The 14,786-nt window shown below is 37.2% G+C and overlaps 1 protein-coding gene across 2 annotated transcripts; it reads left to right on the top strand.

Annotated features, from left to right (window-relative positions):
• Positions 1-2: 2 nt before the first annotated feature.
• TRIP13 (thyroid hormone receptor interactor 13) lies at positions 3-12,235 on the top strand. 2 transcript variants are annotated; one of them, XM_056484793.1, is made up of 14 exons: positions 3-93; positions 328-430; positions 1,927-2,092; positions 2,397-2,526; positions 3,778-3,833; positions 5,534-5,624; positions 6,863-6,935; positions 7,870-7,933; positions 8,183-8,269; positions 9,040-9,146; positions 9,769-9,922; positions 10,093-10,205; positions 11,341-11,410; positions 11,962-12,235. In XM_056484793.1, the coding sequence occupies exons 2-14, from the start codon at positions 339-341 to the stop codon at positions 12,055-12,057; spliced, it is 1,299 nt and encodes a 432-aa protein (XP_056340768.1). In that variant the 5' UTR covers positions 3-93; positions 328-338; the 3' UTR covers positions 12,058-12,235. The 2 variants fall into 2 exon arrangements, with proteins under 2 accessions (XP_056340768.1, XP_056340769.1); XM_056484794.1 differs by having other exon boundaries at positions 7-93; positions 331-430; positions 11,962-12,226.
• Positions 12,236-14,786: the final 2,551 nt, after the last annotated feature.

Below are 14,786 nucleotides of genomic sequence, written 5' to 3'. Positions count from 1 at the left end.
CTCGCCCAGCGCGCCCTTTACAAACAGCGGCTGCTGCAGCGGCTGCCCGGCTCTGGCGATTCCCGTCGCGTCGCTCCCGAGTGGCTGCCTGAGGTGATTCCCTGTCCCCGGCGCTGAGGCGGGAGCAGCGCGCCCGCCCGCGCGGCTGCGCTCGCGGCGTGTCCCGAGGCTGCGGTCGCCATCTCCTGAGGGAGGGAAATGCCCATCCCCATCCTTACCCGGTCTTTGCGGTGGGCGGTGTGCACCCGAGCGGAGCGCTGGGAAAGGGCCGTCCGTGCCGTAGCACTCGCTGGAAGTCTCCTCTCTTTGGTGTCGTTTTTCCCCTAGGAGCGAGAAAGATGGATGACGCTGCTGGAGATTTGAAGCAAGCGCTCCCAAACGTGTGTGACAACGTTCAGATCCATGTGGAAGTTCACCAGAAGTCGAGCAGGTCTCTGGTCAGAGCGTTGCTTGCTGCCTGGTTCCTCTCGGCCTCCAAGAGCCCGCAGGACCCAGCTCTGCCTTCCCTGTCCTCTCCCGACGGGAGCTTCCTCACCTCTCTCTCTTCCTAAGATTGAACAAATACACTTCTCCGAGTTTCACCTTGTGGGTCGTGTCATGCAGTCTCATTATGCCCTAGTTTATCCTTGTCTCTGTTGTGTTGGTGCTCACAGCTGCTCACAGTACTCCAGATGTGGTCTTACCAAGCCAGCAAATGGAAGCAGTTGCTTTCCCTAACATCTGCAGTCTTGCTGGCACAGCCTCAAATGAGGTTGTCCTCATTTGTAGCAGGGGGCACACTGCTGGCTTATTTCCATCTTGTCCACCAGTACCTGCGTGCCCTTTTCTGCAAAACTGCATGTCATCCACTTGGCCTCTGATCTGTTCTGTTATCTGGGCAATGGATGGAGAGCTAAGATTTCATGTTGACCTTTATTAAGTGTCAAAATCTTCCAGTCAAGCCATATTGCCAACCTGCAGAGGTGCCTCTGAGCAGCAGCCCCACCCTCCAGAATACTGACAGTTCTCCCTACTTTATGGGAGTTATGGTGTTATCCGTAAACTTGGTGCAGTTACTTTCCATCCCATTGTCACAGATGCAAAAAGAGTGCTGGTCCTAGTGCTAATAGCCTTTCCCCACCCAAGTTGCTGACAGCTCTGCCCAATCTTTGTACTAATCATAAGCCCTCTTTGTCCATTTATCCAGTTCTTATCTTACCACTTTGGATATCTGGAGGATATGGGAGAGCATGTCTGAGGTATTAGGAAAATCAAGGTGTAAAATATTTTTGCCAGGCTTAACAGAGAACTGAGAATTTGCACTGGTTATAGATGATTGTAATTGCAAAATTGAGTTAAATCTTCAAATGGTATTCCTTTTCCTGTAGTTTTTGTCTGTTCTGGGATTCTCCTTATATTATGTCCCCATAATAATCCTGACATTTCAGCTGTCTTGAAAGTGTAATGGAGCTTCCAAGCTAAGCTTACCAAATTCAGTCTGTAGCTTGGCTCTTAGTCTTTCTGGGTTTCCTGCTGAAACACAGATTGCATGACTGCTTTCCATTCTTTAAGTCTTCTAATTGTCTTGTTCAGCATCCCCTGATATGACCTGACACAGAGCAAATATAATTATTTGGATTATGTCTTTTAATGCACAAATGGAAAACAACTATCAACAACTTGTTGCTTTTGCAGACAGAGTGAATCTGATAGGTTCTTTTTTCCTGTAGAATGTTGGAGGAGGGTTGAGTGACTTTGGGGTTTTTTGTGTTGATTGTTTTTTTTAGGATTGGGGGTTCTGTTGTATGTTGGGTTTTTTTGGTGTGTGTGAGAGATGGAAGCTGTTTTCCATGAAGGCCTCATGTATGAAATAATGCATTCCAACACTAATTCAAATTTCCTTATAAATGTCCATGCTGTAAAGTAATGGTGTTTCTTTCTTTTTAGTGTGGCCAAGAAAGAAGATATTAGGATAAGTGTCTTAAAGCTGTTGAACAGACACAACATCGTGTTTGGTGACTACAAGTGGACGGAGTTCGACGACGCTTTCCTTAACAACAACGTGCAGTCCGTGTCAATTGTGGATACGGAGCTGAAGCTGAAGGACAGACAGGTATTCCTGGTCAAGAATGTGCAGCTCTGTTTGTGTGCCCCTGAGCTAGTTGTAGGCAGACTGGTGGTACCCTAAGGGCATAAGCAAGACAAGGTCTATAGGATGATGTAGTATCTCTTCTTAGGCTGACTAGTATAACTAGGAAAAAGTGGCTAAATTTTTGGTTTTACCACTTTGTAAGGTGTGAAATAGGGGTAGTAGGCTTCAGAGATAAATGCCAGCTGAGAACTATAACTTTCTTTTGTTCGACTAGCTTTGAATGAGAAATATGACACATAAAAAAATCTCTTTATGTTCATTCTAGCCTATTGACCTGAGCTTAAGCAGTCTTTCTCTTCATATTTTTCATCTGAATGAAGAAGGACCAACCTCTGAAAACCTGGAAGAAGAGAATGAGGATATCAGTGCAGCTCATCACTGGGTGCTACCAGCAGGTACCTGTATGACATGTCTGGAAGCTCTTGAGCAATAAAGAAAATATTGTAAAGGCTAAAAGTGTTTATAGTTACCTGTTAGAAGTATTATTTGTATTTATTGTTTGTCTATAGAAAGAATATGTTTGGACTTTTTTCTTAATGACAAATACATTTGGACTTTCTCCTTTGTGGTTTTGACTGAACTGCTGCAGGTGATTCCAAAACACATTTATTTCTGTACTATTTGTGGATGTATGGAAATAACTGGTCTTGTGATCTAAAAGGTATAGTCATAATCAGAAGCATGCAAGTTTTTAAGACTGCTGGTTACATTCCAAGTTTTATTTAAGACCCACAAGAAACTCATCACTTTAAATATTCATTTTCCAGAGCCCACTGCTGGCTTCCAGTGCCCAAGACAGTACTGCTCTTATACATGAACAGACAAACAAAGTAAAGAGATTTAATCTTTGTCTTCTGGAGAGGAAAAATAAGGCCTTCCTTTGTGATAGAGCCAGACCTACCTGTTACTGTCTTGTGCTGGGGAAGTTTGATTCTCTGCTTGGGAGGAGAAGTGCAGGTGTGAGCTTTAGCTCAGATACTCAGTAATTTTGAAACATTTCTTACTCTTTCCTTGTTGTGAAATGCCTAACTATCCATTATATTTGTTTTCAGAAAGAATTAAATCTGATACATTGATATTATTGCCACAGTTTTGTGGTTTATAGTTTAATCTTTTTTGCTTTTCTCTGCTGAAAGTTACAAGCCAACAGCTAGGAATGCTTGATACTCAAATGACAACTTTAGTTTTTTATGCGTAATTCAGCTGCGTGGTTTTTTTGGTCCTCTACACCTTGATGTTAGAAAAGAAAAAAAGCAAAGTTGAATGATACAATTTGCCTTAGAACCCTCCTCCTACAACAAGTTTTCATTTCTCCCTTGTTGAAATGTAGGTTCATCCTCCACTAAGGACGGAAGAACAATATTTTTCATTAATGTTAATTTCTTAACATTAAATTTCTCATCACAATTATTGGAGGAAATAGAAATTGGAAAACTGCTGAATTTTTCTGTTAGAAAGTGGTGTTTGCATTTTGAGAAAAATAACTTTTTTTCCCCCCACAGATGCTTTACTTGCTTTCATATATCTGTTCTTAATTCTTCATTTTAGTTGAGCATAATTTGAAAACTGTTTCGTGCTGCTATGATGAGTTACAAGTTTCCAGATTGATTTATCCTAAACAGATATATAATATATTGCTTTTGCAGCTGAATTCCACGGCCTTTGGGAAAGTCTTATTTATGACACTGAAGTAAAATCAAATGTAAGTTGGAAATTAATAACAATTGAGATTGCTTGAGGAGAAGTAAGAGCTGAAATTAAGCCTGTTTGAAGTTGCTGCCTCCTATGGAGATATGGGTGCAGGCTGGGCAGAAGGGAATGGGAGTTTAACTTCATTTCTGGCAGCAGCTAAACAGTTAATGGGCTTGGCAGTAGTGTCTGTCAGCACTGTGGCTGTTCATGCAAATACATATTCAATGGTTTGACCAGGGCTGAGTGCCATGCCACTTGAATGCTGGCAAGAGGTTGGAAAGAAACAAGACATTCCATGGGGTAATTTTCTAGCTTGAAGATCCTGTGCATTCATCAGAGGTTGTGATGATAACATCCAGAGCTTGTAGAACAGTAAAACTGTAATCTGAAATTTAGTAATTGTGGTCCAGATAAAATTCACAAATAGTTCAATTCAGCTTCTAACTGGAGTTCTTGGGCACAAATAATTAATTCAGTAGCTTATTTGTAATACCGTAGATACAATATTCTCACTTAAGAATTTATAACCAAATATAGAAAAGAAAAACATTCCAGTGATTGTACTTCTTAATTTTTAAGATAAATATAAATTAATACATCCACATTTGTCTAATATATGGAACAGCTTTCCAAGTCCTCTGTGAAATGACAAGACTATTTAATTAGACATGCTGGTGTACTAAATAACAGCGAGCTGATCACTGTAGAGTGTAAGTGTGTGTGGGTAGTAAGAAATAGTTGCTTTTAATGGCTAAAACTAAAACTACTGCTATAAAATTGTGATAAGTCTTTATTCTTTAAACCATGAAAATGCCTGAGCATGGTCAGGTTCTACAGGCTCTGAAATGGTTGCTGTGAATTTTCAAAATAGCACAGTGTCGATAGAATTTTGAAAAATATGTGGATTAAGTTCAGTTGTTTGTGCTGTTGTGTGCTTGTGTTGTGCTCCCTCTTGAGCATGAGGTATTGAAGGAGCACCATTTTATTGTCCCATCAGCACCTAGGCATCAAAAACTCGTTACAGGTAAGAGCAACAGAAGATAATGTGGTATCAGGTGTTATTATAGGTAAAAGTCATTATAGATTCACACCTGAAGTTCATATTCATTTTATTGAAAAAGAGCTCTGCTTCCTAGTTCTAGATAATTCTAAAATGAAACTGCACTATTTTTAGAAGCAAACATTCCAGGAAATACACCAACTTCTCTTATTTGGAAGAACAAATTAATCTACAAATTCCTTGCAGTAGCTGATACAAATGCTTCAGTAAAAGGAAAATAAATATGACAGCAAATGCTTTGGGCTCCTACAACAAACTGAACAAATGTATAGCTGATCTTGTTTAGACCCAGAGTCTGAGTTTTTGACTTTCTGTGCTTAGGCAGCTTGTGTTTTGTAGACACACAGTATGTGGGACAATGAAAAATGAAATCAGTTTCCCATCCCTAAAGCATTTCATTTATTCATTTAAAAGTTCCGGGACTCCATTTGTGCCAACTACATACTATTCTTATTCTTGAGGGCAGGACAGAAATTAATTCCCATCCTTTGCAGAAATAAATTTACCTGTGAGTAAAGGACACGAGCTCTTTTTTTTTGTTGTTGTTGTTATGAGTACACAATGGACATCATTAGAGGTTGAGTCTATTTGTAGTTGTATTTGCTGTTGTGTCTCTAATTTGTGTCTTTCTATTTGTCCTCTTCATTTAGTTACTCGACTATGTGACAACAACATTATTATTTTCTGACAAAAATGTTGACAGCAACCTGATATCATGGAACAGAGTTGTTCTACTGCATGGTAAAAATTGTTTTAAACCAAGTAGATTCATTTGCCATCTATTTATACTTTCCTTCTGGGAAGACTTGTACTGCAGTCCTGTGTAATGAAATGAGGTGATACAAAAGAAGCACCTCAGTAGTACAAATTTGGATGAAGTGTAATGTCAGAGTCAAATCAACGTTCACACGTACTGTATTTTGTATGAATTTAAATTCTAAAGTTTACAGTGCAGTGACAACTATGTATTTCTTAATTTTTAAGTGATATTTTTGCACTTTTACATAATGGAAAAAAATAACATAGATACTGAAGATATATATGAAGATATATTAGGTAAACTTCTATCACAGTACAAAATATTTTGTTAGTTATAGCTTTATAAAAACTTTGGGGAAACTGGGAAAACAATATGTTGTGTTGTTGACACTGTGTTCTGTTGCCAACTCTTGCTAGTTTAGTTGCTGCTATTTCAGTGAAGCTGAATTCTTCAGTCAGTCCTAGCTTACTGTAGAGGTTATACCACAAATGAGATTAACACAACTGAGTCAGTTTTCTTGCAAAATGCATCTTGCATTAATTTTGTCATCAATACTTCTATTCAAAGATAAAAAGTCATAGTGGAAATATTTGTTGATTGTATTTAAGTTACAGCTGTCAATTTGGAAGCTTCAGGATGTTTTTGTATGGAAGACTTTATTTCAGACTCATACTCGTACTTGCCTCTTTGGAGGAAATCTTTGTTGCTCTTCCATGGGGTATTAAGACAGATCCAAAAAGTTTGTCCCAGAGTATAGTTCCCAAGACCTAGGTTGCCCCAAGAAACGTTTCTGGGAAAGTGGGCAGCTGATGAAACTGATTGTGATGTGTTTCTGTTTTCCATGTTAGAAGAGTCTGTTTCAGGAAGATACAAGTTTGAGCATAGCACTGATTGTAGAGAATGCTGATGTGCATTAGCCCGGCAGGGGTGACACACTTTGCTGCTGTGGCTGTGGAGTGTTTTAACTTTATGGTGTCTGCATGCAAAATGTTACACTAATTATACTAATAATTGAGAAGTGTATAAAATCAAACATTAGCTCTAGGACTATAGTCAAGTAAGCAATTTTCTCAAAATACTCTGGTGTACACAATCATTATCTGCTGTGTTTTTACTCTACAATTAGTGCTGTAATGAAATAAAGTAGTTAAAAATCTGTTAGATGCCATTAACAATCTAATGCAGACCTTTGTAATGTGTGGATCTGATTTCAAACCAGGCCCTCCTGGAACTGGGAAAACTTCTCTCTGTAAAGCATTGGCTCAGAAGCTGACAATTCGACTATCATACAGGTGACTTTTTTGGGAAATTTTTCACTTTAGCTTACTGTACTTAGTTGTTCTTTTACACTAGCCCAAGTATATTTCATAGCTGATTTCAAGTAACTTGTACCTAATGCTAATATGTCTTCTTTTTTGTAGTTCACCGGGCTAGCAATGAAATTGATCTGCTAGACTAATTAGGATATTTTTAAGGCCTTGTAAAATGTGTAATTATTTGTGCCCAAGTGTGTACAAGACATTCCACTGGCAGTACAGTAATTTTTGCTCACTTTGTACATTGATGAATATTAAAGGACAAAGGATCAAGGAGTATTTTGGTTTTTGTACCTTCGTGTTTGACAGAGCCTGATTTTAATAGGTAGTGATTTTTTAAACCAATTTCTTCTGTACTTGGATTGTCTAAATGCCATAATCTCCAGAGGTCAGTTTGTATATCATACAGGTAATAAGAAATAGCCTAAAAGTTCATAGCAACTTAACAAATTTATATAAAAAAATAAATGTTATATAAAATACTAGGTGTAGCATAAATAATGTGTAACTATTGGCAAGATCTGACTCTCGCCCAAACTGAATGTAAGAAAATCACAGTCTGTATAATGTGTGGTTGAGATACTTTGTCACTTCTTGCTATACTGAAGAAAATCTTACATTAAGAGAAGAATGAGGCAATTATCATGCTAAGAGTTACTTACCCTGTTCAAAGAAATTCTAATAGCAATTTAATATACAGAATTCTAGTGACATTTTCAGCAACGTGACAAGTTCCAGCAACAAAAACAATACTGATAAAACATATTCTATTTCAAAAGGTAAGTAATTTAAAGTAGTTATTCACAGAATTCTGAGGTCAGAATGTCAGGAATGAGACTTACAGTGATAGTGATATCACTGATTTTTATTTAGAATGGAGTTGATTCTTCTTTTTCTCTTCATACTTTAGGTATAGGTATGGACAGTTAATTGAGATAAACAGCCATAGCCTTTTCTCTAAATGGTTTTCTGAGGTATGTATTGATAGACCTAATAAAATAAACTTATTTTAGAAATTACACTGTAATTGTTCTGTTGAGCTTGTTTCGTAAGCATAGGCAACAGAGATTGCTCAGAATAATTAACGTGTTTGAGAATGCTTAAATAGAAGTTTTATTAGAATGTTGTTTTAAAACCCAGGCTTTTACAGCTTTGAATATGATAAGCATTAGAAAGTTGTGTGGTAAGGATATAGTTAACATATGCATATGGTGTCTTTCTAGAGTGGCAAGCTTGTAACCAAGATGTTCCAGAAGATCCAAGAGTTAGTTGATGACAGAGATGCTCTTGTGTTTGTACTGATTGATGAGGTATGATTCCAATAGCATTGTTGTACATAAAATACAGCAGAAAGGAAATTTATGGGAAGGAGCTGCAGTAGTGCTCATTCATAAAGAACAATCAAACACATTTGTGCTATTTCATAAGCTATGCGTTGTGCAGATGAGTGAACTTTAGTCTTGACTGCTGCAGATTTGAGAGGTTTGGAAGGAACATAGTATGACTTAGCAGGTAAATTCCATCTGAAAGTGTATTGATACCTTAGTGGAATTTCCCTTGCTGCTGTATGTTTAGCAGTGTAATATTGTTTTAAAGTAGCCTAGATTTGTATTATTTGCATTTGTTGTAAAGCTCTAAAAAACATAAATATATTTCAGTTCCATGTCATTAGATTTTTTTAAGAATTGCATGCAAAAGCAACTTAGTAAGTATGTTCTTATTAGCTTTGTCTTATTGGAGCTCCTGTGGGGAAGCTCACTCCAAATTCAACCTATTCATTATTCTGGTGGTGTGTCCTATTCCTCCACATCCAAATTTTAAAATGAAAATCAGGCTTCATTCTGCTGTCTAAACAGTGATTTCCCTCACTACACTTTGCTTCCTTGACATGCCTTTCTTTCACCCTGGAAATTCCTACCTAACAGAAGGTTTCGAAGAAGTTTCAGATAGTAGGCACAGGAATCCAAAGGTGTATTGCATGGGTTATCCATTTGCTGTCAGGACTCCAAAAGTGTTTGGGGTTTTTGGTGTTTGGTGATTCTGTTGTTGTTTTGGTTGATTGGTTTGGGTGTTTTTGTAGGTGGAAAGCCTCACAGCAGCCCGCAGTGCCTTCAAGGCAGGCACAGAGCCTTCAGATGCCATTCGTGTGGTCAATGCTGTACTGACACAAATAGACCAGATTAAAAGGTATTGTTTCAATATTATTGCAACAGCAAAAGGTAATTGACAGTTTCAGTATCCCTATTCCTGCTAAATTTCAATTCCTACATGGAATACTAAACCAGATTAGTTAGTGAACTGCTTTTTGTTAATGATGCTAATTTTGATAAGAAATAGGAGTAATCCAGCAGAATATTTTACATGTACCTGGATGGGCAGTCAAATCTATGGAGACAGTATGCTTCCCCTAAAGGCAGGGAGAGAAAAGGACAGATCATCATGATGTCTGCTTGGATAAAAGACATCAAAATTGAAATGGAAAACATGTTGGTTAAAGGTTCAAATTTAAAACTCTTTTCACAATCCTATTTTGTGTGTCAGAAGCGATGCCAGTAGGTGCTAGATAACATATATCACTTCTGAAATAGAGGAGCTATGGACACTTCAGAAACAGCTGAAGGAAAGAGAGTATGCATTGAAATAGTCTGGTGATACCTGGCCAAGAGCTTCATATCATTCCTGATTGACAAGAATGATGTGACAGCTTATTGCATAAAAGTATTTGAATCCTAGGAAGAGCTCAACTTGCCAGCCACAAAAGGAGATAAATCTTTTATGTGTGACCTAAAAATCTGTTTTTGTCTTGAAGGTATCCCAATGTAGTTATCCTGACTACTTCAAATATTACAGAGAAAATTGACATGGCCTTTGTAGACAGGGCTGACATAAAACAATACATTGGACCTCCATCTACTGCAGCAATATTTAGAATATATCTTTCTTGCCTGGAAGAACTGATGAAGGTAATACTTGAAAGCAAAACTGTAAAATGTCATAGTTTAGTAAATTTTACATTTTAATCATATTTCCTAAATAACAAAAATACATTCCTTTTCTGTATTTCTACTCTTACTGTAGAATTTAATTTTGAATGCATTTATTTTTCATACGACTGTGTAACTCTCATTTCTAGTGTCAAATAATATATCCTCGACAGCAGCTTCTGACACTCAGAGAGCTTGAGATGATCGGCTTTGTAGAAAATAATGTGTCAAGGTTAAGTCTTGTACTAAAAGAAATCTCAAGGTAGGATTCTGAAATTCTACTTTTTCATACCTACATACTGAGTTATGGAATGATGTGTAAAAGTAACCAGATTTCCTAACAACTGGAGATCTGAAACAACTAAATTTTTTTTTCTGTTTGGGATAGTGCAAAAACCTTCAGGGTACAAAAAGTGGAAGCAGTTGCAATTTGTTAACATTTCTTAGTCTCAGATCTGGCTTGGCCTGGTACTGCTTTGGTTTGTGCTGTGCCATTTGAAGTCCTCTTGACAAGTTGCTGGCTGGATTAGCCTTAGGGGTGTTTGAAATTGTAATGCACTTCAGCAGAAATAGCATGAGCCTTAGGTCCTGCTAAGAAAGTCTCTTGAAATACCTTGTCATCTGCTGGATCAGTATTTAGCATGTAGATATAAGAAGACAGAAACAAGGGGGAATGGAGTAAAGTGTAAATGGACAATGTTGTGGTTTGCTGAGTATGCTGGTAGAGTAAATGGTCTTTCACTGCAGCATAAGAGTTCTTGAAACAATAAAAATGGTATTCATAATATCAAGCAATGTTTTTTTCCAAAGTGCTGGTCCCTATGGAACAAAATAATAATCATAAAGTCTGGAAAGTCTGTTCCTGAAGTATGCAGTCTTAACCAGTGAGGAGTGAAGTAAAAGCAAGTAAGTTTTTCCAGGCACAGAGGTTTGCATTTTACGTACATAGAGTGGTGCTTGGAAAAGATGCAAACAAACACCAAGTGGGAGAGGTGAAGGAAACTGTGTAAATGGTGGGTAGAAGGAGACAGGCAGTACCCATAAGGTCCAGCATTCAAACCAGTTTTTTTTCCCAGTCCTTCCAAAAGTGGTTGTGTCTGTACCACTCTGAACAGCAGTTGGTAGTCATCCCCCCAAATTCATGAGATTGGCACGATGATGTGAGGTCCTGATGTAAGCACTGTGCCTGTGCTGTTGCTGTGTACTATGCTGTGTAGCCTCCCAGGAGCAGAATTTGTCTGTTAACTCCCTGCTCCTGCTAAAAGAGCTGCAAGGGACTTGTTGAATTGTCATCTGAGGTTCTTTTAGGGCAACTTAATGGAGAAACAAAGTAAAAGGCCTTCTTTTAAGAGAAGATATTTAGCATTTAAACAGCACTTGTCTCTGTTTTGCCATAGAAAAAGTGAAGGTCTTGGTGGCCGGGTCCTAAGAAAGCTTCCTTTTCTAGCACATGCACTTTATATTCAAGTAAGTTTATTATGTTCAAGTGAGTTTATTCTGTTCATTATATTTTGGATTGGGTTTGAGACAGACAGAAAGACATCTGAACACTGCCTGAAGTGAAAGATTGGTCCAAACCTCTCTTTTAATCTGAATTGCACTTGTTTCTGCAGCTTTGCAGACTGAAATAATTATGTGCTGCCCATCATTTAGAGTGGGATTGAAGAAGACAGATGGGATTGACCTGCCCAAGAGCATTCTACTTTTAATTAAATTAGTGAACATTAATATTGGTGCTTGCGGAAAAAAAAACCCCAAACCTCTACCACTTTATAAATAATAATTTGTTAAAAACCTTTTTCTAAGCAGATATACAGTATTGTGACTGAAGACTTTGCAAAGGTTGACTTTGCTGTGCTAGCTTATTTTAAATAAACTTGCAGCTTGGTTTATAGCATTTTGCTATTTTTATAATATGAAAATCAAGTATTTCTCTTTCAAATACTGTGATTTGTATGTAAAATACTATGTCTGCCTGTTGCTGTGGTGTATCTAACAAAATGTTCTCTTATTTTCAGTCCCCCAGTGTTACAATGACAACTTTTCTTCAGGCCCTTTCACTTGCAGTAGACAAACAATTTGAAGAAAAAAAGAATCTTGCAGACTGCGTGTGATACTCTACTGTTTTATAGTTGACTGTTTTCTTATATTTTTCATATATATAACAATGTATATTAAGATGTGCTGCTTTTATGCATTTGCAAAATAAAATGTCACCACCCTAAAAAACATGGAATGCGTCATCTGCTTTTTCAAAATATTCATTAATAAACAACTAAGGAAGTTTACAGCATATTTTTTGAAACCTTTATTTCAAATGTCAATAAAAGGATTGTAAAATCCTTTAAGTCATTTTCCATCTTTTGCCATTACTAAAAGTGGGCAGGCTTCTGTTCCCTGTTTCTTAATCACTACCCATGCATCTGAAATAACAGGCATGAAACTGGGAAGAATTCCAAGTGCTCAGTGACAGACCAGATCTTTCATCTTGAAAAGATATCTCTTTATCTTGAAATTTGATATCCATTTTTATGGGGTTTAATTACGTCAGATTCAAAAATTTAAAATCAGGAGACGATGTATTTTGTAAAGCTTGGTGGTTTTTTTATGTTTTTAAAGGATGTGAACCAGAGTGGACCATGTTTTCTCCATGAAGTATATCTACAATGTTTTATCCTTAAAGCAAATTTAATTTTTATAAAAAATAGGGACATGGACTTTTTTACAGGAGTGTGTAGTGACAGGACAAGGGGGAGCAATTTTAAACTGAAAGGGGGTTGGTTTATATTAGATAACTGAAAGGAATTTTTTGCTCTGATGGTGGTGAGGCACTGGCACGGTTGCCCAGAGAAGCTGTGGATGCTCCATCTCTGGAAGTGTTTAAGGCCAGGGTGGATGGGGCTCCAAAGAAGCTGTACTAGTGGGAAGCACCCTGCCCATGGGAGTAGTGGAAATTTATGATCTTTAAGGTCCCAACCTAAATCATTCTATGTTTCTGAATGTTAAGGGAGTTTCCAGAATAGTTTTTTTAAGAGAAAATTGAGAGATTCAAGTTGATGGTACCCAGTTCAGAGACTCCTAGCTGTTGGTTTTGAAATACCTTAGTGATAGTGCATTTAGTTTCTTCTTTATTTATATCTTTTAAATCAATGTTATATTATACATTCATAAAATTAATTATTTTTATCCTTAGTTACAGTTATTAATGAACAATATACATCATGAGTTAAGAAATAGAATGGAACTTGGGAAGTACTATTAATTTTTTATTATGGCATCTATTTGAATGTAAAAAGAGCTTCTCTATTAAGCCTAAGTGTTCATTATACTACATTTCATTACCCTTCATTATATTACATTTGGAAAGAATTTATTAAATATTATTCCTTATCCACCCCCCCAAAATAGAAGGGAGGTGGGCAACAGAAGAGAATTCTGCTTGGATTGTCTTATGAATTTCCAGGACTCCTATAAGAAAAGACACATTGGATATGAGGACTCCTCTGAGTAGGCTCCTCCCTCAGTCAGTGCAACTCCATCCCACACTCCAGTGCAGTAACCTCAGCTGTTATTTTCACTGCTGTTAGTTTCAGTGACCACACATTAATCCTGTTTTCTTTCAGTGTTCATTTAATGGTTATGTGGAGGGAATAGTCCTCGTTTCCAGGTATAAATATCTTTGTCAAATATAACCATAAATTAAAACTTCCATCTTTTATCACAAGCAATAATTTTCAAATTTGTCATTAGCAAATTTCTTTTAATTCTGCTTAAAGCCACTAGATGGCAAAAATGAATCCTTGAGATTTAACAAGTCGTGTGAGAATGGGAATTCTGACTGAAAGTTTCAAAAGCCCTAATGAGCAAGACTTTGCTGAAAATCCCTCTTCAAGATGTACTGTCAGCTGTAATGTAATGTAACACCATAGAATTTCTCTGTTTCTCTCTAAAAAAAATAATTTAAAATGTTTTGCCTAATTAAAGGAAACTGTTGCAGAATTTGATCCAAAGTTGAAAAGCAGTGAGTTCTCTATACTGCAACAGAAGTTATTTTGTAGTGCACTTTTTCCATCTCCTCCACTGGCTGGTGAGTTTAGAAAAATATCTGGGATCTAGATCACTATAAGCATAGATAATGAAATATTGAGCCTGTTGAATGCAAAAACTTTCAGCATAAGCACATTACAGTGTGGGATTTTAGAAGAGTTAAGTAATCCTGAAATAGAAAAGTGAAATCTTTTTTCTTTTTCTTGGAAAAAGCAAATATAGACTGAGCAAATAAGCTGAGCACAGCTTATTTTTATGAGATGTTTCCATGACTAATGTTTTTCCAAGCAGCAAAAATTTTTCCTTTCTGATCCAGATCCTATGACAATTTAAAAATTGGGGTAGAGGAGGTTGAAGACAGAAGGATTTTATTACCCAATTTAGTCACTGGAAATGATGCAGAGACAGTGATTTTTCTACAATTTATTTTAAAGTTTCAGAATGACTCTAAAATTTTGGGCCTGCAAAAATACTCATTTTGAATGATCCTGCTTTCCTGGCTCTCTATTGCTGCACTGTTGCATCTTTTAATTCTCAGTTCAGAAAAGGATGACAGCCCAGGGTAGGAGAGGCAAGGCCAGACACTGAGAACAATATGATGATTTTGAAGCAAACTTTTGGAAATTAACAGAGGCTTGGTATTGCACTCAGCACTATGCAGCAAGCTAGACTAGGGACATGCTGTTTACCAAGAAAAAATTCTTTCTCTCAGATTTCTTTTGTTGTGGCACAGAAATAAGTTATAATCACTAGGACCATAGAAATATTTGTACAGTAGTTTGCTCTGGGGTTTCAG

The sequence above is a fragment of the Oenanthe melanoleuca genome, chromosome 2 (assembly GCF_029582105.1).
Source record: "Oenanthe melanoleuca isolate GR-GAL-2019-014 chromosome 2, OMel1.0, whole genome shotgun sequence".
In the NCBI taxonomy this organism is placed as follows: domain Eukaryota; kingdom Metazoa; phylum Chordata; class Aves; order Passeriformes; family Muscicapidae; genus Oenanthe; species Oenanthe melanoleuca.
The sequence above is the reverse complement of the archived record's forward strand: the minus strand, read 5'-3'. Positions and strand labels throughout refer to the sequence as shown.

Bases quoted from the DNA above. Each gene is read 5' to 3' on its own strand.
- TRIP13 (XM_056484793.1), top strand. From the start codon at position 339: ATGGATGACGCTGCTGGAGATTTGAAGCAAGCGCTCCCAAACGTGTGT. The intron at 3,834-5,533 runs GTAAGTTGGAAA...CTCTTCATTTAG, and splicing joins ACACTGAAGTAAAATCAAAT to TTACTCGACTATGTGACAAC. The intron at 11,411-11,961 runs GTAAGTTTATTA...TCTTATTTTCAG, and splicing joins CACATGCACTTTATATTCAA to TCCCCCAGTGTTACAATGAC.